Source organism: Scyliorhinus canicula, chromosome 7 (assembly GCF_902713615.1).
Source record: "Scyliorhinus canicula chromosome 7, sScyCan1.1, whole genome shotgun sequence".
NCBI classification, from domain to species: Eukaryota; Metazoa; Chordata; class Chondrichthyes; order Carcharhiniformes; family Scyliorhinidae; genus Scyliorhinus; species Scyliorhinus canicula.
Genome location: NC_052152.1, coordinates 156,616,691 through 156,639,781, shown reverse-complemented (window position 1 = coordinate 156,639,781; position 23,091 = coordinate 156,616,691). Strand labels below are relative to the sequence as shown.

General features: G+C 46.7%; 1 protein-coding gene across 2 annotated transcripts in view; it reads right to left on the bottom strand.

The window, feature by feature from the left end:
- Positions 1-23,091, bottom strand: part of LOC119969467 (probable phospholipid-transporting ATPase IIA) — a 280,025-nt gene that overhangs the window by 140,660 nt on the left and 116,274 nt on the right. For both annotated transcript variants that reach the window (XM_038803124.1, XM_038803125.1), the window contains 3 exons: positions 22,867-23,027; positions 15,815-15,957; positions 11,272-11,384 (listed from right to left, as the gene is read on the bottom strand). In XM_038803124.1, coding sequence (XP_038659052.1) covers positions 11,272-11,384; positions 15,815-15,957; positions 22,867-23,027 — 417 coding nt within the window. The remainder of the gene's footprint in view (positions 1-11,271; positions 11,385-15,814; positions 15,958-22,866; positions 23,028-23,091) is intronic.

The following is a 23,091-nucleotide window of genomic DNA, read 5'->3' as shown; positions in this document are numbered from 1 at the left end:
TGTCCGCAGTTACAGTAACCATTATTATACTGATTAAAATTAATGTGTGTCCCAGGGACTTGAAAATTCGGCATTGTTGTAGTTTGAATTGTGGGCCAGTCGCATCTGTTTGCTGGCTCTCTGAATTTGCATAACTAAAACTTGCGTTCCTTATCTTAATAGTCGAATTCTAACCCCACAAAATGACACTGGTCTCCTGTAACTAAAGAAAGAGCAAATATAAAAAATGTTTTATGTATATCCTGACAAACACAGGATTAATTTCATGGGAAGTTGGGACGGTAGCTGCAGCTTAATAATGAAATATAATTAAAAACACACAGTTCGAGGAAGTTGTGTGGTGCACTTGTAATATGGCTTGTGTGACTACATTTTGGTTCATTTTTCAAATTACTTTGTTACATTTTTTAAGCAATATAAAATCTGTTATGTAGACTTCCAATGTTGGCTGGGTCACACTTGTTCATAATTCCAATTTGTGAGCCATTTTCAAAATTCCCAAATTCTGACTGTTGCAACCATAGTCACATTTTATGGTAAATATCCCTCTTTAGGGTAATACTGTATTACATTCCAGTTGTAGGAATACGTATATCAATGGAAATGGATCTAGTCATCAAGTTGCTGTACTGAGCTACAAATTTTGGGCGCAATTTAACCAGAAAAAAATCTATGTCCGGTTTTGGGCCACCACCGAGAATCACCAGTTATTCAAGGGCACTTTTCCGTATTTTGGCCTCTGGGAGATTCTCTCCTCCAAGGCCGCACATGAGTAATTTCTTGCTGGTGAGCCCAGCAGGAAAGGCTCATAGAACATAGAACATAGAACAATACAGCGCAGTACAGGCCCTTCGGCCCTCGATGTTGCACCGACATGGAAAAAAAAAACTAAAGGCCATCTAACCTACACTATGCCCTTATCATCCATATGCTTATCCAATAAATTTTTAAATGCCCTCAATGTTGGCGAGTTCACTACTGTTGCAGGTAGGGCATTCCACGGCCTCACCACTCTTTGCGTAAAAAACCCACCTCTGACCTCTGTCCTATATCTATTACACCTCAATTTAAGGCTATGTCCCCTCGTGCTAGCCACCTCCATCCGCGGGAGAAGGCTCTCGCTGTCCACCCTATCTAACCCTCTGATCATTTTGTATGCCTCTATTAAGTCACCTCTCAACCTTCTTCTCTCTAACGAAAACAACCTCAAGTCCATCAGCCTTTCCTCATAAGATTTTCCCTCCATACCAGGCAACATCCTGGTAAATCTCCTCTGCACCCGTTCCAAAGCTTCCACGTCCTTCCTATAATGAGGCGACCAGAACTGTACGCAATACTCCAAATGCGGCCGTACCAGAGTTTGGTACAGCTGCATCATGACCTCATGGCTCCGGAACTCAATCCCTCTACCAATAAAGGCCAACACACCATAGGCCTTCTTCACAACCCTATCAACCTGGGTGGCAACTTTCAGGGATCTATGTACATGGACACCGAGATCCCTCTGCTCATCCACACTACCAAGAATTTTACCATTAGCCAAATATTCCGCATTCCTGTTATTCTTTCCAAAGTGAATCACCTCACACTTCTCCACATTAAACTCCATTTGCCACCTCTCAGCCCAGCTCTGCAGCTTATCTATGTCCCTCTGTAACCTGCAACATCCTTCCGCACTGTCTACAACTCCACCGACTTTAGTGTCGTCTGCAAATTTACTCACCCATCCTTCTGCGCCCTCCTCTAGGTCATTTATAAAAATGACAAACAGCAACGGCCCCAGAACAGATCCTTGTGGTACGCCACTCGTAACTGAACTCCATTCTGAACATTTCCCATCAACTACCACTCTCTGTCTTCTTTCAACTAGCCAATTTCTGATCCACATCTCTAAATCACCCTCAATCCCCAGCCTCCGTATTTTCTGCAATAGCCGACCGTGGGGAACCTTATCAAACGCTTTACTGAAATCCATATACACCACATCAACTGCTCTACCCTCGTCTACCTGTTCAGTCACCTTCTCAAAGAACTCGATAAGGTTTGTGAGGCATGACCTACCCTTCACAAAACCATGCTGACTATCCCTAATCATATTATTCCTATCTAGATGATTATAAATCGTATCTTTTATAATCCTCTCCAAGACTTTACCCACCACAGACGTTAGGCTCACCGGCCTATAGTTACCGGGGTTATCTCTACTCCCCTTCTTGAACAAAGGGACCACATTTGCTATCCTCCAGTCCTCTGGCACTATTCCTGTAGCCAATGATGACCTAAAAATCAAAGCCAAAGGCTCAGCAATCTCTTCCCTGGCTTCCCAGAGAATCCTAGGATAAATCCCATCCGGCCCCGGGGACTTATCTATTTCACCTTGTCCAGAATTGCCAACACTTCTTCCCTACGCACCTCAATGCCATCTATTCTAATAGCCTGGGTCTCAGCATTCTCCTCCACAATATTATCTTTTTCTTGAGTGAATACTGACGAAAAGTATTCATTTAGTATCTCGCTTATCTCCTCAGCCTCCACACACAACTTCCCACCACTGTCCTTGACTGGCCCTACTCTTACCCTAGTCATTCTTTTATTCCTGACATACCTATAGAAAGCTTTTGGGTTTTCCTTGATCCTACCTGCCAAAGACTTCTCATGTCCCCTCCTTGCTCGTCTCAGCTCTTTCTTTAGATCCTTCCTCGCTTCCTTGTAACTATCAAGCGCCCCAACTGAAACTTCACGCCTCATCTTCACATAGGCCTCCTTCTTCCTCTTAACAAGAGATTCCACTTCTTTGGTAAACCACGGTTCCCTCGCTCGACCCCTTCCTCCCTGCCTGACTGGTACGTACTTATCAAGAACATGCAATAGCTGTTCCTTGAACAAGCTCCACATATCCAGTGTGCCCAACCCTTGCAGCCTACTTCTCCAACCAACACATCCTAAGTCATGTCTAATGGCATCATAATTGCCCTTCCCCCAGCTATAACTCTTGCTCTGCGGGGTATACTTATCCCTTTCCATCACTAACGTAAAGGTCACCGAATTGTGGTCACTGTCTCCAAAGTGTTCACCTACCTCCAGATCTAACACCTGTCCTGGTTCATTACCCAAAACCAAATCCAAAGTGGCCTCACCTCTTGTTGGCCTGTCAACATATTGTGTCAGAAAACCCTCCTGCACACATTGTACAAAGAACGACCCATCCAATGTACTCGAACTATATCTTTTCCAGTCAATATTAGGAAAGTTAAAGTCTCCCATAACAACTACCCTGTTACTTTCGCTCTTTTCCAGAATCATCTTCGCCATCCTTTCCTCTACATCTCTAGAACTATTAGGTGGCCTATAGAAAACTCCCAACAGGGTGACCTCTCCTTTCCTGTTTCTAACCTCAGCCCATACTACCTCGGAAGAAGAGTCCCCATCTTGCATCCTTTCTACCACCGTAATACTGTCCTTGACTAGCAGCGCCACACCTCCCCCTCTTTTGCCCCCTTCTCTGACCTTACTAAAGCACCTAAACCCCGGAACCTGCAACAACCATTCCTGTCCCTGCTCTATCCATGTCTCTGAAATGGCCACAACATCGAAGTCCCAGGTACCAACCCATGCTGCCAGTTCCCCTACCTTATTTCGTATACTCCTGGCATTGAAATAGACACACTTCAAACCACAGACCTGAACACTGCCGCCCTCCTGCGAAGTCAAAACTGTGCTCCTGACCTCTCTACTCTCAATCTCTCGCACCCCAAAACTACAATCCAGGTTCCCATGCCCCTGCTGAATTAGTTTAAACCCCCCCAAAGAGTACTAACAAATCTCCCCCCCAGGATATTGGTGCCCCTCAGATTCAGATGTAGACCATCCTGTCTATAGAGGTCCCACCTTCCCCAGAAAGAGCCCCAGTTATCCAGAAATCTGAATCCCTCCCGCCTGCACCATCCCTGTAGCCACGTGTTTAATTGCTCTCTCTCCCTATTCCTCATCTCACTATCACGTGGCACGGGCAACAACCCAGAGATAACAACTCTGTTTGTTCTCGCTCTGAGCTTCCATCCTAGCTCCCTAAAGGCCTGCCTGACATCCTTGTCCCCTTTCCTACCTATGTCGTTAGTGCCAATGTGGACTACGACTTGGGGCTGCTCCCCCTCCCCCTTAAGGACCCGGAAAACACGATCCGAGACATCACGTACCCTTGCACCTGGGAGGCAACATACCAAACGTGAGTCTCTCTCGCTCCCACAAAATCTCCTATCTGTGCCCCTGACTATTGAGTCCCCAATTACTAATGTTCTACTCCTTTCCCCCCTTCCCTTCTGAGCAACAGGGACAGACTCCGTGCCAGATGCCCGTACCCCATGGCTTACCCCTGGTAAGTCGTCCCCCCCACAAGTATCCAAAACGGTATACTTGTTACTCAGGGGAATGACCGCAGGGGGTCCCTGCACTGACTGCTTCTTCCCAGTCCCTCTTACAGTTACCCATCTATCTCCAGTCTTTGGTGTAACTACTTCCCTGAAGCTCCTATCTATGACCCCCTCTGCCTCCCGAATGATCCGAAGTTCATCCAGCTCAAGCTCCAGGTCCCTAACACGGTTTTTGAGGAGCTGGAGTTGGGTGCACTTCCCACAGATGAAATCAGCAGGGACACTGACGGCGTCCCTCACCTCAAACATTCTGCAGGAGGAGCATTGTACTGCCTTCCCTGACATCCCCTCTAGATTAAAAAAAAAACAAGAAAAAGAAAAAGAAAGGAAGAGCTTACTTGATATTATCTCAAACCCTGATCCCGCTGAAAGGTAAGCAAATTTAAAGGCACTCACTCACCTTCACGACAGGCCCCTGCTCCCGCTTCCCAACCACCGTGGGGTGGGGGGGGTTGGTTAGAGGAGGAGGTAGGGTGGGAAACACTCTCAAAGTGTTTCGGGTTTAACTGTCACTTGCCAACAGCCCCTCCACAAACCACCTTCAACTTAGGCTGACCGCACTGCACGTATGCAAATTTCCCCAGAACAGCTGATCAGTAGCTCTGCTCTGCTGCCCTCTGCTGGTTGCTTGCCTTTACTCAAACTCCTTGGGTCTTCTTCGCAGGTTCACCTTCAACTTAGGCTGACCGCACTGCACGTATGCAAATTTCCCCAGAACAGCTGATCAGTAGCTCTGCTCTGCTGCCCTCTGCTGGTTGCTTGCCTTTACTCAAACTCCTTGGGTCTTCTTCGCAGGTTCACCTTCAACTTAGGCTGACCGCACTGCACGTATGCAAATTTCCCCAGAACAGCTGATCAGTAGCTCTGCTCTGCTGCCCTCTGCTGGTTGCTTGCCTTTACTCAAACTCCTTGGGTCTTCTTCGCAGGTTCACCTTCAACTTAGGCTGACCGCACTGCACGTATGCAAATTTCCCCAGAACAGCTGATCAGTAGCTCTGCTCTGCTGCCCTCTGCTGGTTGCTTGCCTTTACTCAAACTCCTTGGGTCTTCTTCGCAGGTTCACCTTCAACTTAGGCTGACCGCACTGCACGTATGCAAATTTCCCCAGAACAGCTGATCAGTAGCTCTGCTCTGCTGCCCTCTGCTGGTTGCTTGCCTTTACTCAAACTCCTTGGGTCTTCTTCGCAGGTTCACCTTCAACTTAGGCTGACCGCACTGCACGTATGCAAATTTCCCCAGAACAGCTGATCAGTAGCTCTGCTCTGCTGCCCTCTGCTGGTTGCTTGCCTTTACTCAAACTCCTTGGGTCTTCTTCGCAGGTTCACCTTCAACTTAGGCTGACCGCACTGCACGTATGCAAATTTCCCCAGAACAGCTGATCAGTAGCTCTGCTCTGCTGCCCTCTGCTGGTTGCTTGCCTTTACTCAAACTCCTTGGGTCTTCTTCGCAGGTTCACCTTCAACTTAGGCTGACCGCACTGCACGTATGCAAATTTCCCCAGAACAGCTGATCAGTAGCTCTGCTCTGCTGCCCTCTGCTGGTTGCTTGCCTTTACTCAAACTCCTTGGGTCTTCTTCGCAGGTTCACCTTCAACTTAGGCTGACCGCACTGCACGTATGCAAATTTCCCCAGAACAGCTGATCAGTAGCTCTGCTCTGCTGCCCTCTGCTGGTTGCTTGCCTTTACTCAAACTCCTTGGGTCTTCTTCGCAGGTTCACCTTCAACTTAGGCTGACCGCACTGCACGTATGCAAATTTCCCCAGAACAGCTGATCAGTAGCTCTGCTCTGCTGCCCTCTGCTGGTTGCTTGCCTTTACTCAAACTCCTTGGGTCTTCTTCGCAGGTTCACCTTCAACTTAGGCTGACCGCACTGCACGTATGCAAATTTCCCCAGAACAGCTGATCAGTAGCTCTGCTCTGCTGCCCTCTGCTGGTTGCTTGCCTTTACTCAAACTCCTTGGGTCTTCTTCGCAGGTTCACCTTCAACTTAGGCTGACCGCACTGCACGTATGCAAATTTCCCCAGAACAGCTGATCAGTAGCTCTGCTCTGCTGCCCTCTGCTGGTTGCTTGCCTTTACTCAAACTCCTTGGGTCTTCTTCGCAGGTTCACCTTCAACTTAGGCTGACCGCACTGCACGTATGCAAATTTCCCCAGAACAGCTGATCAGTAGCTCTGCTCTGCTGCCCTCTGCTGGTTGCTTGCCTTTACTCAAACTCCTTGGGTCTTCTTCGCAGGTTCACCTTCAACTTAGGCTGACCGCACTGCACGTATGCAAATTTCCCCAGAACAGCTGATCAGTAGCTCTGCTCTGCTGCCCTCTGCTGGTTGCTTGCCTTTACTCAAACTCCTTGGGTCTTCTTCGCAGGTTCACCTTCAACTTAGGCTGACCGCACTGCACGTATGCAAATTTCCCCAGAACAGCTGATCAGTAGCTCTGCTCTGCTGCCCTCTGCTGGTTGCTTGCCTTTACTCAAACTCCTTGGGTCTTCTTCGCAGGTTCACCTTCAACTTAGGCTGACCGCACTGCACGTATGCAAATTTCCCCAGAACAGCTGATCAGTAGCTCTGCTCTGCTGCCCTCTGCTGGTTGCTTGCCTTTACTCAAACTCCTTGGGTCTTCTTCGCAGGTTCACCTTCAACTTAGGCTGACCGCACTGCACGTATGCAAATTTCCCCAGAACAGCTGATCAGTAGCTCTGCTCTGCTGCCCTCTGCTGGTTGCTTGCCTTTACTCAAACTCCTTGGGTCTTCTTCGCAGGTTCACCTTCAACTTAGGCTGACCGCACTGCACGTATGCAAATTTCCCCAGAACAGCTGATCAGTAGCTCTGCTCTGCTGCCCTCTGCTGGTTCTTGCTCCTTGCAGATTGGGACCGTTGCTGCCATAATATGCTTTCAAACATTTGCCAGGCATTGGAATGTCTATCTAATAATCAGCTGTGAGCATTTCGTGAATAACATAGAAAATAGGAGCAGGAGGCCATTCGGCCCTTCGAACCTGCTCCACCATTCATTCTGATCATGGCTGATCATCCAAGTCAATAGCCTGATCAAATGATATGGGGGGAAAGCAGGAACAGGTTACTGAGTTGGATGGTCAGACATGATCACAATGAATGGCGGAGTAGGCTCAAATGGCCGAATGGCCTCCGCATGCTCCTATGTTTCTATATAATTCACGACATGCTCGCAAGTGATTATTGAATAGACAATCCATACATTCCCAATGCTTTGCGAAACATTTTAAACAATTGTTTTCATCACTGTAAAATGCAAGAAAAAGGCCATCAGGTGGTGGTTAGCATCAATGCTTCACAGCTCCAGGGTCCCAGGTTCGATTCCCGGCTGGGTCACTGTCTGTGTGGAGTCTGCACGTCCTCCCCGTGTGTGCGTGGGTTTCCTCCGGGTGCTCCGGTTTCCTCCCACAGTCCAAAGATGTGCGGGTTAGGTGGATTGGCCATGCTAAATTGCCCGTAGTGTAAGGTTAATTGTTGGGTTATGGGTATACGGGTTACGTGGGTTTAAGTAGGGTGATCATTGTTCGGCACAACATCGAGGGCTGAAGGGCCTGTTCTGTGCTGTACTGTTCTATGTTCTATGTAACATGTAACTGGGACACTCTCGAGTTACCTGGGTCTTACTATAGCTCAGCAACCTTACACAATTGGTAGCTGAGCTAAGTGAACCCAAAAGATCTAAGATTTAAACCTCATTCATATTTCTCAGCAAAGGTGCCAATACTGTAGCACTTCTGCATTTGGCTTTGCACCCTTGGATTAGAAAGGTGGAAACCAGCCAGGTTTCCTGCTTTTGGCCAGCATCCAGAGATCTAAGTGTACATTTGTGGGTATTAGGTGAAAGCACATTTTGGCTGGCTGTGATGACACTGCAGCCAAATAAACTGCTAACATTCACCACCGGGGTTCATCACTTCAATAGGGTACCACAGAACAAGTTTCCCTGAACTTATTTCCCAATATGAACTCAATGGGCGGGATTCTCCGACCCCCCGCTGGGTCGGAGAATCGCCAGGGGGCGGCATGAATCCCGCCCCACCGCTCCAAGACCGGCTGCTGAATTCTCCGCCACTGTTTTTTTGGCGGGGGCGGGGTTTGCGCCACGCCGTTCGGGGGCCGTTAGCAGTGGCCCTCCGGCGATTCTCCGGTCCCCGATGGGCCGAGCAGCCGCCCGTTTTCAGCCAGTCCCACCGGCGTGAATTACACAAGGTTTGTACCGGCGGGACCTGGCTCTGATGGTGGCCTGCGGAGTCCTTGGGGGGGGTCCCCACGGTGGCCTGGCCCATGATCGGGGCCCACCAATCTGCAGGTGGGCCAGTGCCGTGGGGGCACTCTTTCCCTCCGCGCCGGCCTGTGTAAAGCTCCGCCATGACCGGCACGGAGAAGAAATCCCCTGCGCATGCGCAGGAATCACGCCAGTGGTTCTGGGAACACGCTGGAGCTCCTGCGCATGCACCAACTCGTGTCGGCTGGCGGAGGCCCTTCGGCATCCGTTGGCGCGGCACCAATCACTCCAGCACTGGCCTAGCCCCCGACGGTGTGGAGGATTCTGCACCTTCCGGGCGGCCCGACGCCGGAGTGGTTCACAGCACTCTTTGGCGCCGGTACGGCCCGCCCGCCGGATACGGGAGAATCCTGCCCAATGCCTTCTAGCGGCAGTGAAAGTGACAAAATTAGTGGTGGTGGGAGGGAAAGTAAAATTGTTAACAAAGGAAGGAAAGAAAGCTGAGAAATGTAACATAGGAGGGTACAGTTCATGGGCTCTATTATTTAGCCTGAAGAACCACTGTTTAAATGTCACTTCACACAGTAACGCTCCATTGGGTAACTTGACTCTGGAGCACAAACAGTTTAGAGTTAGATTGTATTTTCCACTTAGCATCAGTGACTTGTCAATCAGATTAAATTACCAGAGTTTCTCTTTACTTGTCCAAAGACTTCAAACAGATGCTATAATAAATTGATATTACAAAGACACAGACACAGATCCTTTCAGATGCAGCTTTAAAATGTTGTACAGGGCGGCACGGTGGCACAGTGGTTAGTCACTGCTGCCTCACAGCATCAGGGACTTGGGTTTTATTCCAGCCTGGGGTGATTGCCTGTGTGGAGTTTTCATGTTCTCCCTGCATCTGCGTGGGTTTCCTCCAGTTGCTCCGGTTTCCTCTCACAGCCCAAAGATGTGCAGGGTTGGGTGGATTGGCTTTGCGATATTACCCCTTAATGCCAAAGATTAGGTGGGGTTACGGGGATGCGGCAGGGGAGTGGGACTGGATAGGGTGCTCTTTCAGAGGGTGGGTGCAGTCTTGATTGGCCAAGTGGCCTCCTTCTGCACTGTAAGTATTCTATAGTTGGATTGACCATCATAAAAATTGCCCATTAGTGTCCACAGATGTGCAGGTCAGGTGGGGTTACAGGAATGGGGTGGGTGATTGGACTAAGGTAGGGTGTTCTTTCAGAGGGTCGGTGTAGACTCAATGGGCCAAATGGCCTCTTTCTACACTGTAGGAATTCTATGGATTCTATTCTAAGGAAATGCAATGAATTAAAAATTGCTAGTACGTATCACTGAAAGGGATAAAAGCAAGGTTGGGATGACACACAATGTTTGGAATAGAACCCAATAGCAACAGGAAATTATGGAATTAATATGCATGGGTGTAAGGACTGAAGCGGTCTTTTGGCAAAAATCAAGCGTAGGATCAAGCCCAAGGTCAGGTGCAATGCCTCTTCTTGTCATCTTGGATCTAGGATGTCTCTTTTGTCGGGACCATGAATTGGATTCAGTTAGAATTTGAATTGTTTTTGTAGCCAGAAAGGAGATGGATTAGGGCTCACCATGTAACTCTGAGAAAGGAATAAGATTATTTTTTCAAGGGTGTAAGGACTGAAGGTTTATTCACAAGCCAGGTATTTACACACTTGTATTTTCCTTGCCAATAACTGCCCTCCCTTTCTCTTTTGTTTTTTAGAAGATAGAACATACAGTGCAGAATGAGGCCATTTGGCCGATCGAGTCTGCACCGAACCACTTTAAGCCCTCACTTCCACCCTACCCCCATAACCCAATAATCCCTCCTATCCTTTTTTGAAACTAAGGGCAATTTAGCATGTCCAATCCACCTAACCTGCCCGTCTTTGTTCTGAAGGATTGACTCATGGCTGGGTGTAATTCCACAGATATCAAGCAACCTCCGATACCTTGACCTCTCTTGATGTATGGATCTTGAAAAAATGCAACAGTAGACTTGACAAATGGGTATGAATCCAAGAGTCCAATTATATTTCTGCTGTCATCACCCACACATACACATTTATAACAGGATAGCGGATCAGCACATGGAACCATGCTGCAGGATCACTTCTGCTGTCCAAGTCAATTCAGCTGATGTGGGACTCTCCCCCTCGTCATTGCAAGCTTAATCACTCTACATACCACAGGAGAGTGGATAATCACACTTTCAACAGGATTCAAACAGAATTCACCTGTCTTGACCTGTTACACCAAAGTGCAGTCCTTCTCACATTGTAAAATAGAGTGAAATAACTATAAGTTAATAAATGATCTGGGATGGTGAAATTTGAATAAGTGAATTGCATTTAGATAATAAATAAATTAAGAAATGAAACATCATGATAATCAACGCAAACAACTGTGCAAAACAAATGAGAACGGAGTGCGCCAGACCCATAATGACAACATAGGCTTTATAAATCACTGAACGGCGTTTCACTGGCTCTTTCCTCAGTAATGAAGATCAGAGGCCAACAGTCTGAACAGTAAAACAGCATTGGTAACAATTCGCCACTTGCCACATATTACCTGTGTATATGCACTAAAAACATGGCTCTCTACTTCATCCATAGAATCCAACCCGTAAGATACTGTGCCCAGATGAAGACGCCTGAACTGCATCTCATTCTTTGTAAGAGTTCCTGTGAAATGGAGAGAAAGGCTAAGTCAATGATGTTGAGATTTATGCAAGTGCAGTTTAGTTGCATACATCACAAGAGTACGGCTGTGGTGGGAAAACATTATTTTTTTTCCCCTCTACATTTTCTCCCCTCCACACAAAAGTGACACAGTGCCAGTAGGTGTGAACTTAGGCACTCCGTATTGACAGATTGTATGTTCATTGGAGGGCAACACCATTCAACATGACACTGTGACCCGAGATACAGGAGTATAATTCAGTCTTACTGCAAATGCGTATGATGGGTGATAGCAAATCCACAGTCCACTTACTTTATAACTGATTTTAAAAAAAATAGATTTAGAGTACCCAATTCATTTTTTTCAGTAAAGGGGCAATTTTGCGTGGCCAATCCACCTAATCTGCACATCTTTGGGTTGTGGGGGGCGAAATCCACGCAGGCACGGGGAGAATGTGCAAAATCCACACAGACAGTGTCCCAGAGCCGGGATTGAACCTGTGATCACAGTGCTAACCACTGCGCCACCGTGCTGCCCTCTCCTGATTTTAATTTTGAAAGCAACCATTGAGAGAATTGTAATACTGGCTAGCCATTCACTATCCTTGGTGTGACACCACTCCATGACGTCAAAATTACCGACAAGCACTTTTCCATGTGTGTCAATGGACTGCAATCAACAGTGACTCATTACTTCTGCCTCCCTACTACAGGCATACAGACCAATTTATTATGCCCCAGTTCCCCTTCTTAATTCAGGAGTATAAAAACTAATTGGCGCACTGAACACCAGCCCAGCCAACAGGACCTAGCTCAGCACAGAATGAGGCTTGATACAGAGGTTTTGCACTCACCAACTGGGCCACTAGGGGAACTACATCCCAGTCTATTCAAGTCGCTATTCAAAAGAATAAACCTAATTATGGTTTTTCATATCTTTCCATGAATGGAGTTTCCATAAAACCATGGGCGAGATTTTCCGGGTGCCGACGGCAAAATCATGTTCGGCGATCGGCAAGAGAATACCTGTTTCCGACTAAATCAGATGTGGTGCCACTTTTGTGATGCTCCGTCTCTTCCAAAGCGGCGTACTCTAGGAGTATGCCGCATGCTGTTTCGAAGGCCGCAGATCATCTCCCGTTGCTCTGCCACCCAACCGGCCGAGTTCCCAATGGCATGGGTCTCTCATGGTCTTACCTGTCGGGAACTCGGCGTGACGGCTACGAACTCAGTCCAGGGCTGCCACAGTCAGGGGAGGGCCAATCCACGGGCATGGGCGACTTTGTCAGGGGCTGGGGGCACTAGTGGAGGGTGGTCCGGGGTTTGCGAGCCAGGCAAAGTGGGGGCTATTTTGCGGGCCGGGTCCACATGTGGCTGGCATCATGTTGCACGCCGCGGCCCCTGCAGGCCACCACCCTGCGCCTGCGCGGCCCCGGACCTGGCAATTCTTCAGGCCATATCGGCAGCTAGAGTCGGGTGCACTACGCTGCACGGCTGCTAGCCCCAAGCCAAACGGATGATCGGTGGCTATTTTGCGCCAAATCTTTGGTCGTAAAACGTCACCGTTCCCACGCCAGCATGAAGACATCGCCTCAAAATCAGAGAATCGAGCCCCACATTTTTACCTTCGTCTATTGGCTTGTCAGGAACAGAAAACCCTGAAGTGCTCACACTACAGAGATGATCCAAGAGTAAATGCATTCCAGATCCAGGTGGATTGGGATTAGAATGAATGGATTATAATCTTTTGGTATAGTTTATATTACATCGTCTTGGAGACACTCAAGGTGGTCCTATCAGCAAACTATTTGATTGGTTTACATTAAGAAAAATTAAAACTCTCACTACATTTCAGTAGCCCCAGGCAAAGGGACTGGATTGTCAAATGCCCATGGGGCTGAGGTCAGGTCCAGGTGTGCTTGAGAAATAGTGCTGCTGGACAGTGAGTCCGTCTTTCACTGCTTCCAAAATGAGTTGCAATTTTCAAGTGAAGGTGGGGAGGGAGCTGGCAAACCACTCGTCTCTGATTAAATGTCCTTTTAACTTCTTGAAGAACTTGTTAACAGTCCAGAGGAGACCAGAAGGTGATTTTCAAAGTGGCAAATGGATGAAGCGAATGGTCTGATGCATGTTAACGCACACCTGTCACGAGCATTGCAGGGAGTCGCAAAATGTTGCTGATGCTGATTTAAACTTTATTTTCATAAAGTTAGAGTACCCAATTCATTTTTTCTAATTAAAGGGCAATTTAACATCTTTGGGTTGTGGGGGCAAAACTGACGCAAACAAGGGGAGAATGTGCAAACTCCACACAGACAGTGACCAAGAGCTGGGATCGAACCTGGGACCTCGGCGCCATGAGACAGCAGTGCTAACCACTGTGCCACAGTGCTGCCCTGATACTGATTAGAACTTGAAGAGAAACGCGGTTATAGATACAGAGGGGCACAAGCAGTGACTCAGATGTGTAATTGCTGGAACAGAGTAGGTTAAATACCTAGAAATAACCGTTTGGCCACATGTATGCACTGTGTATTCACTCTGCCAGGCAATGACAAACCCAGTCATAGTTGTTCGCTGTTTTTGAGCATTGCACTCCATAACCAGTTCATGTCCCCCAGCAGTGGCTGACACCATTAATTGGGCATCAAACTTGCTTTTGGTCCAATTAGAGACTTAGCATATATATATTTTTTATTTTGAGTACCCAATTCATCCTTTCCAATTAAGGGGCAATTTAGTGTGGCCAATCCACCTACCCTGCACGTCTTTGGGTTGTGGGGCGAAACCCACACAAACACGGGGATAATGTGCAAACTCCACACGGCCAGTGACCTAGAGCCGGGATCGAACCTGGGACTGGGCCTTGGCACTGTGAGGCAGCAGTGCTATCCACTGCGCCACCATGATGCCCAGGGACTTTGCATATTAAAATATTGTGAGCAACATACAGTTAGGACATGGAAATGGTCTGAGGTGTCACGTTTCCAATTCAGTCTCGTCAGACAGCCTCATCCCTTGTGTTTTCCTAGTGAACCACTTCTGCATCTTCTTGACATCTTTCCTAATGCAAGGCAGCCATGCTACTCTAACTCTGACCTAACCAATGATTTGTCAAGGTTTAGAATTACGGGCAAGATTCTCCGACCTCCCAGCTATGTGTTTCTCGCTGGCAGGAGGAGCTTGGATTCGCTGCTCCGGCCGCTGTCAATGAGATTTCCCACTGAAGCCACAGCACATCGCCGGGAAAGGTGCGCTGCCAGCGGGACCAGAGAAATCCGCCGCCAGCGAAAGACCGAAGAATTCCGGCCTACAATTTTGCTTTTGAATTCTGTGTCCCATTTAGAAGTCTTGCAGCCTATGTGTATCTTAGTAAAGCTTCATCAACCTATTGTCCTACTTTTAATGATTAGTAAATCTGTATCTCTAACTTTATATGCCTCCTTCCCTGTTAAAATTTTTCCTTTCAATGTATATGTTCTCTCCTTATTCATTTATTTGCCAGCAGAAGAATTGGGAAACAGTAAAATATTTCTGACCAGAGGCTATTTCCCCTCAAGAAGTGAAAGCAAAGAACTCCATAATCCCTTTGTCACTAACCCCAGCTTTCCTAAGGTCCAAATTTACAACATTAAAAACAGTGATCTATTCATTTACGAGAAACTTCATTTGTTTTCCATGAAGGGTTATAAAGCACCCAAGAACATAAAAGGGAATTTCTGCATCTTTAAAGCAACAAAATTCAAGCCTGCAATAATATTTTGGTCTAGCGATCACAAACTAAAAAGGTGCCTGAAGGAAGAAGGTAACAGAGTAATTTAAGGAACATCAACAGAAAACAATATTAACTGTTTCACTTCCTTAGGGAATTTCTCTATGTTTATTTTGTCTTAGATTTTATTTAAAACCCTTTATTTTTCTTCAGAGACAAGCAGCTTATTACTAGCAAGTAGCTGTGGCAGTATAGGATGCGGTGTTACAACATCAATGCTCTCAGTAAATCCTAGTCATATAATATTACAGCACTGAAGGAGGCCATTTGGTCCACTGTGCCTACATCAGTTATCTACCTAAACGTGTACTCTATACCCTTTCAAGTCCTTGTTTTTCAAATTTTCATCCACTTTCTTTTTAAAACCATGACAGATACTGCTTCTCCTGTATTCCAAATCTTACCTCTATGGAAAATGTTAACATTTCTTCCTTTATTCTTTTTGCAATCATCTTAACTTTATGCCCAACTAACTGCTAACTCACTGAATATTGAAAATGGAAGTTTAGCAAATCCTCTCTTAACGTCAATCTTCTTTGCTTTGATGAAGAGCCACAGTTTTTCGATTCCTTTCCCCTGACCAGTGAGCTCTCTTCCATAGCCTCTCCATGACCTTGTTAACCTTGAAAGTGCTTGTGGATGGGCATCTGAATGTCATTACCTGTCTTGTCTGTGAGAACGTAAGAAATTCTCCCGAGTTGCTCTGGAATGGTGCTGGCTCGTACCAATGTGCCAGGGATTTTAGAGTCTTTCCGAATCATCAAGCTATAAACCATCTTTCCCATGTCGAGGTTGACACGTATACTGTGTGGATCAGAGAGAACAAAAGACCTCAACACATTTGGCCAAATAAACAACTGTGTACTCGCTGAATGCATTGAACACGTGAAGATTCCTTCCAGTAACGGAATTAGTATTTGACCAATAATTGTTTGGCTGGAAATGTAAAATGTTACACAAGTTTCAATGTTCCTGTGATAAAACAATATCCAGCATGGTTTCCAATTTATAATGGACAAATTCAAATAAGATTTAGTGGAACTGGTTGCATCCTAAAATGAAAATTTGCTCGGGGTCCTTGTGGAAATATTCTTTTTATTTTCTCCCCTCCACTCTTCAAAGGCATGAAGATTTTGCTGACTTACATTTCAGGTATCTTGTAGTACTTCACCCAAACAAACATGTATTCATGCATGAGCCTTGTTAGAACATAGAACATAGAACATTACAGTGCAGTACGGGCCCTTCGGCCCTCGATGTTGCGCCGACCTGTGAAACCATCTGTAGCTTATCTGACCTACACTATTCCATTTTCATCCATATGTCTGTCCAGTGACCACTTAAATGCCCTTAAAGTTGGCGAGTCTACTACAGTTGCAGGCAGGGCGTTCCACACCCCTACTACTCTCTGAGTAAAGAAACTGCCTCTGACATCTGTCCTATATCTACCACCCCTCAATTTAAAGCTATGTCCCCTCGTGTTGGTCATCACCATCCGAGGAAAAAGACTCTCACTGTCCACCCTATCTAACCCTCTGACTATCTTATATGTCTCTATTAAGTCACCTCTCAGCCTTCTCCTCTCTAACGAAAACAACCTCAAGTCCCTGAGCCTTTCCTCGTAAGACCTTCCCTCCATACCAGGCAACATCCTGGTAAATCTCCTCTGAACCCTTTCCAAAGCTTCCACATCCTTCCTATAATGTGGTGACCAGAACTGCACGCAGTACTCCAGGTGTGGCCGCACCAGAGTTTTGTACAGCTGCAGCATGACCTCGTGGCTCCGAAACTCAATCCCCCTACTGATAAAGGCTAGCACACCATATGCCTTCTTAACAGCCCTATTAACCTGGGTGGCAACTTTCAGGGATTTATGTACCTGGATGCCGAGATCTCTCTGTTCATCTACACTACCAAGAATCTTGCCATTAGCCCAGTAATCTGCATTCCTGTTACTCCTTCCAAAGTGAACCACCTCACACTTTTCCGCATTAAACTCCATCTGCCACCTCTCAGCCCAGCTCTGCAGCTTATCTATGTTCCTCTGTATCCTATAACATCCTTCAGCACTATCCACAACTCCACCGACCTTCGTGTCATCTGCAAACTTACTTAAACCAGCGTCTTGCTTGCCGGTGCCCTCTTTCGAACTTTTAACCCTATCCCTGACCTCACTAATCGCAACATCCTGTACACTGGGACTACAATTTAGGTTCCCATCCCCCTGCTGAATTAGTTTAAACCCCACCGAAGAGCACTAGCAAATCTCCCCCCCAGGATATTGGTACCCCTATGGTTCAGGTGAAGACCATCCTGTTTGTAGAGGTCCCACCTACCCCAGAATGAGCCCCAATTATCCAGGAAACCAAACCCTCCCTCCTGCACCATCCCTGTAGCCACGTGTTCAACTCCTCTCTCTCCTTATTTCTCACTTCGCTAGCACGTGGCACGGTAACAGATGTGCTATTTTCTCTCTCCTCAGATGTTATTAGGTTTCTCAGCTCGGGCATGAATCCGGCAGGCTGTGCCCACTCTTGCCGATAGTGTTCAAGTTCATTGTCCTGCAATGAGACAGATGGGGAGATTGTAGGCAGGAGTCCTGCTGGACCAGATGATGGTGATGACTGGCCTGCATGGGACATGATTCGTATCGAGGATATAAGGAGCAGATTGTCTTCTGGGGGATCATGGGGAGTTGGAGTAGGAGGGTAGCATGTCAAGTGTTGGGAATCTGTGAGGTGACTGGGTGAAAGATTACTATGGAGATGTGATGGGTGTGTGAAGGGGTGCAGCGGGATTTATTAGGAGACTGACTTACCAGGGCTGCACGAAGAAGGTCATTGACCATCTTCCGACACTATTGCCATCCTCTTATGCAGCGAGCAGGCACTCACTATTGCAGCCACTGCCCGGATCCGGGGGGGGGGGGGGTGCTAACCTTGCTAGGGCGAGCATAAAAGAGGCAATCCACCAGGAGCGGGACATGAATCACGTGAAAAAAAAAACATTTGTTCACGAGGTTCAATATTCGGTGAGATTCTCCCCGTTTTGTTTATGTGCTAAGATTGCATCCTACATTACTACGGAAATCATGTCCTGAAAACTTTCTACAGGGGTTGTTGAACAGGCAGCAGATTAATTGTTTCCACTCCTCAATCCAATGTCATTAAGGCCAATTGTAGCACCTCGAATCTCACCCTTGCGAACTCAACACAAAAGGAGGAGTTTAAAACTTGCTCCTTCCTACTTTGCTGGTAAAATTCACTGAAGCACAAACAGAATCATAACCTCAAAAAGAAAAACAGGCAGATGCGCTTTGGGTGGGAGGTTAAATTGCTGAAAGCCTGAATCATGACCCATGCATGCCACCAACGTTCCCACCTCCAGTTTTGATGGATACAGGAAGGTGACTGGGTAACCAACCTGCTCCAGTGAAGCAGGCGAGCATTTTATGTTTTATAATGAAGCTGTGAGCCTCATTGTTATTTGCAATTTGAAATTTAACAGTGGAATGTCAGATACAGGAGCGAGTGCTTTTTCACTTAGCTGCTGAATCCAGCAGGCTGCCAGGAGACAATCTCTCAAGAACAGCCACCTACCGCTTCCGAGGCTCACAACACCCCTACCAGCAACTGCATGGGACCAGCCCTTGAGGTCAAGGCCCTACCTTATTCACAGCCTCAACTAAACTGTTCACTGTCCAATTGGAAGTCAAGCCTGGCAATCAGGCTGGCGTCTGGGTGGCAAACCATTCCATGGTATTGCAGGTGCACTGTGGAGTAAATTTCCAGTGTGTGGGTGATTTCTAGCTTCCACTTTTCCCATGGTGGATCAAATAAGATATAATCCAGCCCACGGTCTGTGTTCTTTATACAAATCTTCCCAGCAAGCCAGTGCAACCCAATGAAACATATTTCTCAGGCAAATATTTGGGGTTCTCAGCTGGGATGTGCACATTATTATGCAAAAGCATTACTGACAGAACTTAAAATTAGTATACATACAAATGTTATTGCAGATGTCACTAAATGTTTTCTTCGGTGTATTTAGACTAAATGGAAATATCCATAAATATTAAGATGCAAAATCGGAACGGTCGCCCTGCCAGATTAGTTTGTTAGCATAGAACTGCAAAGCCTAACCAGCCATTAACAAGTTATTAGCAAAAGCATTACAAGCATGCTGCCTTATCTCATCCTCTATTTACATCCCATACATGGGCAGACATAGCAGTCAATTGTGCATCAGCCTTTGATTGAGGAATGGAGCCCATCTATGCAGGAAATTTCTGAGTTCACTCAAAAACAAAAACAGAGCCCCTTTGATAGTTTACCAAGCTTGTGCAATGAATAGCTGTACCTTCAAAACAAACCAGGAGCGTCCTGGGTTTATACAATAGTCTGCGCAAAGATGATAATTTCAGCTGGCTAGGCTCCAGCAGTCATACAATTAGCGCAGTCGGGTTTGGGAGGATGCAAGCAGCCAGAACATGTACTCCAATTCTTGTTAGATGTGGACTGGTCAGCTGACCTTTGTCCAGCCTCAACTATGGTCCCTTCCATGAAAATTAGACTGCCGTCACTCACCACTAAGATAGACGCATAAAGAATGGACCGCTGGGAAAGGTGCTGTTGAAGCAAAGGTAGCTGTTTTTCCTGACAGGAACCATTCCCAAAGTGAACTCCTTCATGAGGGGACCAGGAAAAGACCAAAAGAAAGGAACAGAAGTACTCAAAACAATTTCTTCGGGATCTTTTTTAGAATCATAGAATCCCTACAATGCAGAAGGAGGCCATTTGGCCCCTCGAGTCTGCATCAACCCTCTGAAAGAGCACGCTACACAGGCCCACACCCCCATCCTATCCCCATAATCCCACCTAATCTTTTTAGACACTAAGGGGCAATTTAGCATGGCCAATCCACCTAACCTGCACATCTTTGCACTGTGGGTGGAAAGCAGAGCACCCGGAGGAATCCCACGCAGACATGGGAGGAAAGTGCAAATTCCACACAGACAGTGACCCAAAACTGGAATTGAACCCCGGTCCCTGGTCACTGTGCTGCCCTCTATATAGGTGTACAATGATAAGGAATGACAATATTGTAGAACAGTGACATATTGCTGCCTCACCATTGCTTTTTTTTAAACCACCAACCTCAGATGGAATTCCTTCTAAATATGGGGCGTGATTCTCTCAAACGGGAACACAGCCCCCCAAGTGAGCACTTTTAGCCACTTGTTTCCTGGTGCTCACAGTGCCGACAAGCACATGGCTATTCAACGAGACTCACCTTCTATAAGGGACCTGACCGGGGAACGTGTGGCCTAGGCCGCACAGAGCCCCGCTTTGTACAGTGGGGAGCGCCACTCGGCAGAACTCCCCAGTTTAGCAAGATATCCAAGGCCCTGAAGCAATCCCCAACCTCCCCGACAGCCCCAATGCCTCCCTCCCCCAAAACCCATGTCTGGCACCCTTGGCCAACCTGCCAATGCCCAGGTGGCACTGCCAAGGTGCCAGTCTGGCACTTCCAGGATGCCAAGCTGAACATAGAACATTACAGGCCCTTCGGCCCTCGATGTTGCGCCGACCTGTGAAACTCCTCTAAAGCCCATCTACACTACTCCCTTATCGTCCATATGCCTATCCAATGACCATTTGAATGCGTTTAGTGTTGGCGAGTCCACTACTGTTGCAGGCAGGGCATTCCACGCCCTTACTACTCTCTGAGTAAAGAAACTACCTCTGACATCTGTCCTATATCTATCTCCCCTCAATTTAAAGCTATGTCCCCTCGTGCTGGACATCACCATCCGAGGAAAAAGGCTCTCAATGTCCACCCTATCTAATCCTCTGATCGTCCAGCAGTGCCAAGGCACCACCCTGTCCAAAGGACATGCAGCTGGGCATTTCAGATCCCCTGGGAGACCCTAGGTGCCATTCCATCTGGTCTTAGCTTATGGGGGTCAACACTAAATGGCGGTCGCCCAAGGTCTCTGAGGTGAAGGGGAATTCCAAAGCGTCAGATAACTGCCTCGCCCTATTATGCAGATTTAGCTAAAAGTGATCGTGTTGGATCTCACGAGACGTTGTGAGCCAGATAGATCCCAGGAGCGGGGTCTCCAGGCTTTCACTGGCCATGCTGCGCTGCGGCAAGCTGCTTTTCGGGCACATTGTGGCCATTGGATCGTGCCTGTGTTATTTGACTTGCTAGCAGTTCCTTTGTATTTGCACTCCCTTTTTACTGTGATTGTCCATGAGAAGAAATAATTTATCCACACCGACCCGATTGAACACTTGCATAACACCGAGGAATCAGGTCTTCTCTTTTTTTCTGGAGATAATTACAAAGGACTTCGGCTAAATTCCCAGCTCAATTTTTTGCTAATAATTGCATTCTCTCAATCCTGGTCACATCTTTGTAAATCTTTCCTGCACTGTCTTCAGTGCTTCAGTATCCTTTCTGTCAGGGATGAATGACTCCCTCTGAAAGGGTGTCGGATTCCAATGAAAATAAGTAAAGCTGAATGCAAGTTGAACTGTAGAACCAGTTGGGAAATCTTGCTTTCGATATGCCTTTTATAGCAGATAGACCAGAATGTTCCAAGTCTGTTTCAACCAAGGTTCTATGCAAATATAACATTACCCTCCTGATTTGGTTTTCAATTCCACCAGAAACAAACCCAAGTATTTTCTTCAGACTTTCAGGCTAAACTATTTGTTGTTGTTACATTTAGTGATCGGTACAAGTATACTCCCAGACCTCTTTGCACCTCTATCGTTTTTAAGTCTTATCTTCCAAATAATGAGTGGCTTCTTATTCCTCCTACAAAAATATACCAGCACATATTTTGTTATACTGAATTTCATTTGCCATTTATCTGTCCACTTTGCAAGCCCGTTTATGTCATCTGTCTTTTTGGGGCAGTCTTTTGCATCATACCTACTTCCTCCAACTTTTTTTTTTCCTTTTTTAAAAAAATTTAGAATATCCAATTCATTTTTTCCAATTAAGGGGCAATTTAGCATGGCCAATCCACCTAACCTGCACATCTTTGGGTTGTGGGGATGAAACCCACGCAGACACGAGGAGAATGTGCAAACTCCTCACAGGCAGTGACCCAGGGCCGGGATTCAAACCCGGGTCCTCAGCGCCGTAGGCAGCAATGCTAACCACTGTGCCATCGTGCCGCCCCTACTTCCTCCAACTTGATAGCATCGACAAATTTGAACAATGTAGCTCTGATGTCTGAGGGCGCGATTCTCCGCTGCCCACGACGGGTCGGAGAATAGCGGGAGGGCCTTCCCGACAATTTTCCCGCCCTCCCTCTATTCTCACCCCCTCCCCTCCCCCCCCCCCCCCCCCCCCCAACGGCCGCCCCACGACCTCGAGTCGTGTCCGAAATTTTGTCATGATTTGCTTGTGCATTTTGAAGACCTTCTGAAAGTTCATGTGTGCCACATCCACTATGTTGCCCCTACTCTTTGTGTAGTGGTAATGGAGTCCTCATCTGTGCTGAGACCATTGTTGTCTACCACATGCATATTAATGATCTAAACTCTGAAATTGGCAAAATAGATAAAAATTTGTGGAAGATACCAAATTGGATGATATGTATAATATATAAATTAATGGGGCAAAGGACATAAAAGGAAGATTGGAAACTATGCTACTGTCAGATAGAAACAGATCAAATTCAATTGGCGCATTTACCTGATTGGAACTATGTGGGAAAACAGAAGGAAAAAGCGGAACAAGTGGAGATACCAGCGACCCCTGAAGTGCTGCAGAGAAATCATGACGAGCGACAACACCATCAAGGCAACAAACAGGATCTTCATTAAACAATTCACCTCCAGATCAAACAGCCCCATCTAGAGAACAAAAAGAATCAACAAAATTGTTTCTTCACATGAATATCCATGAATTTAAGGCTCC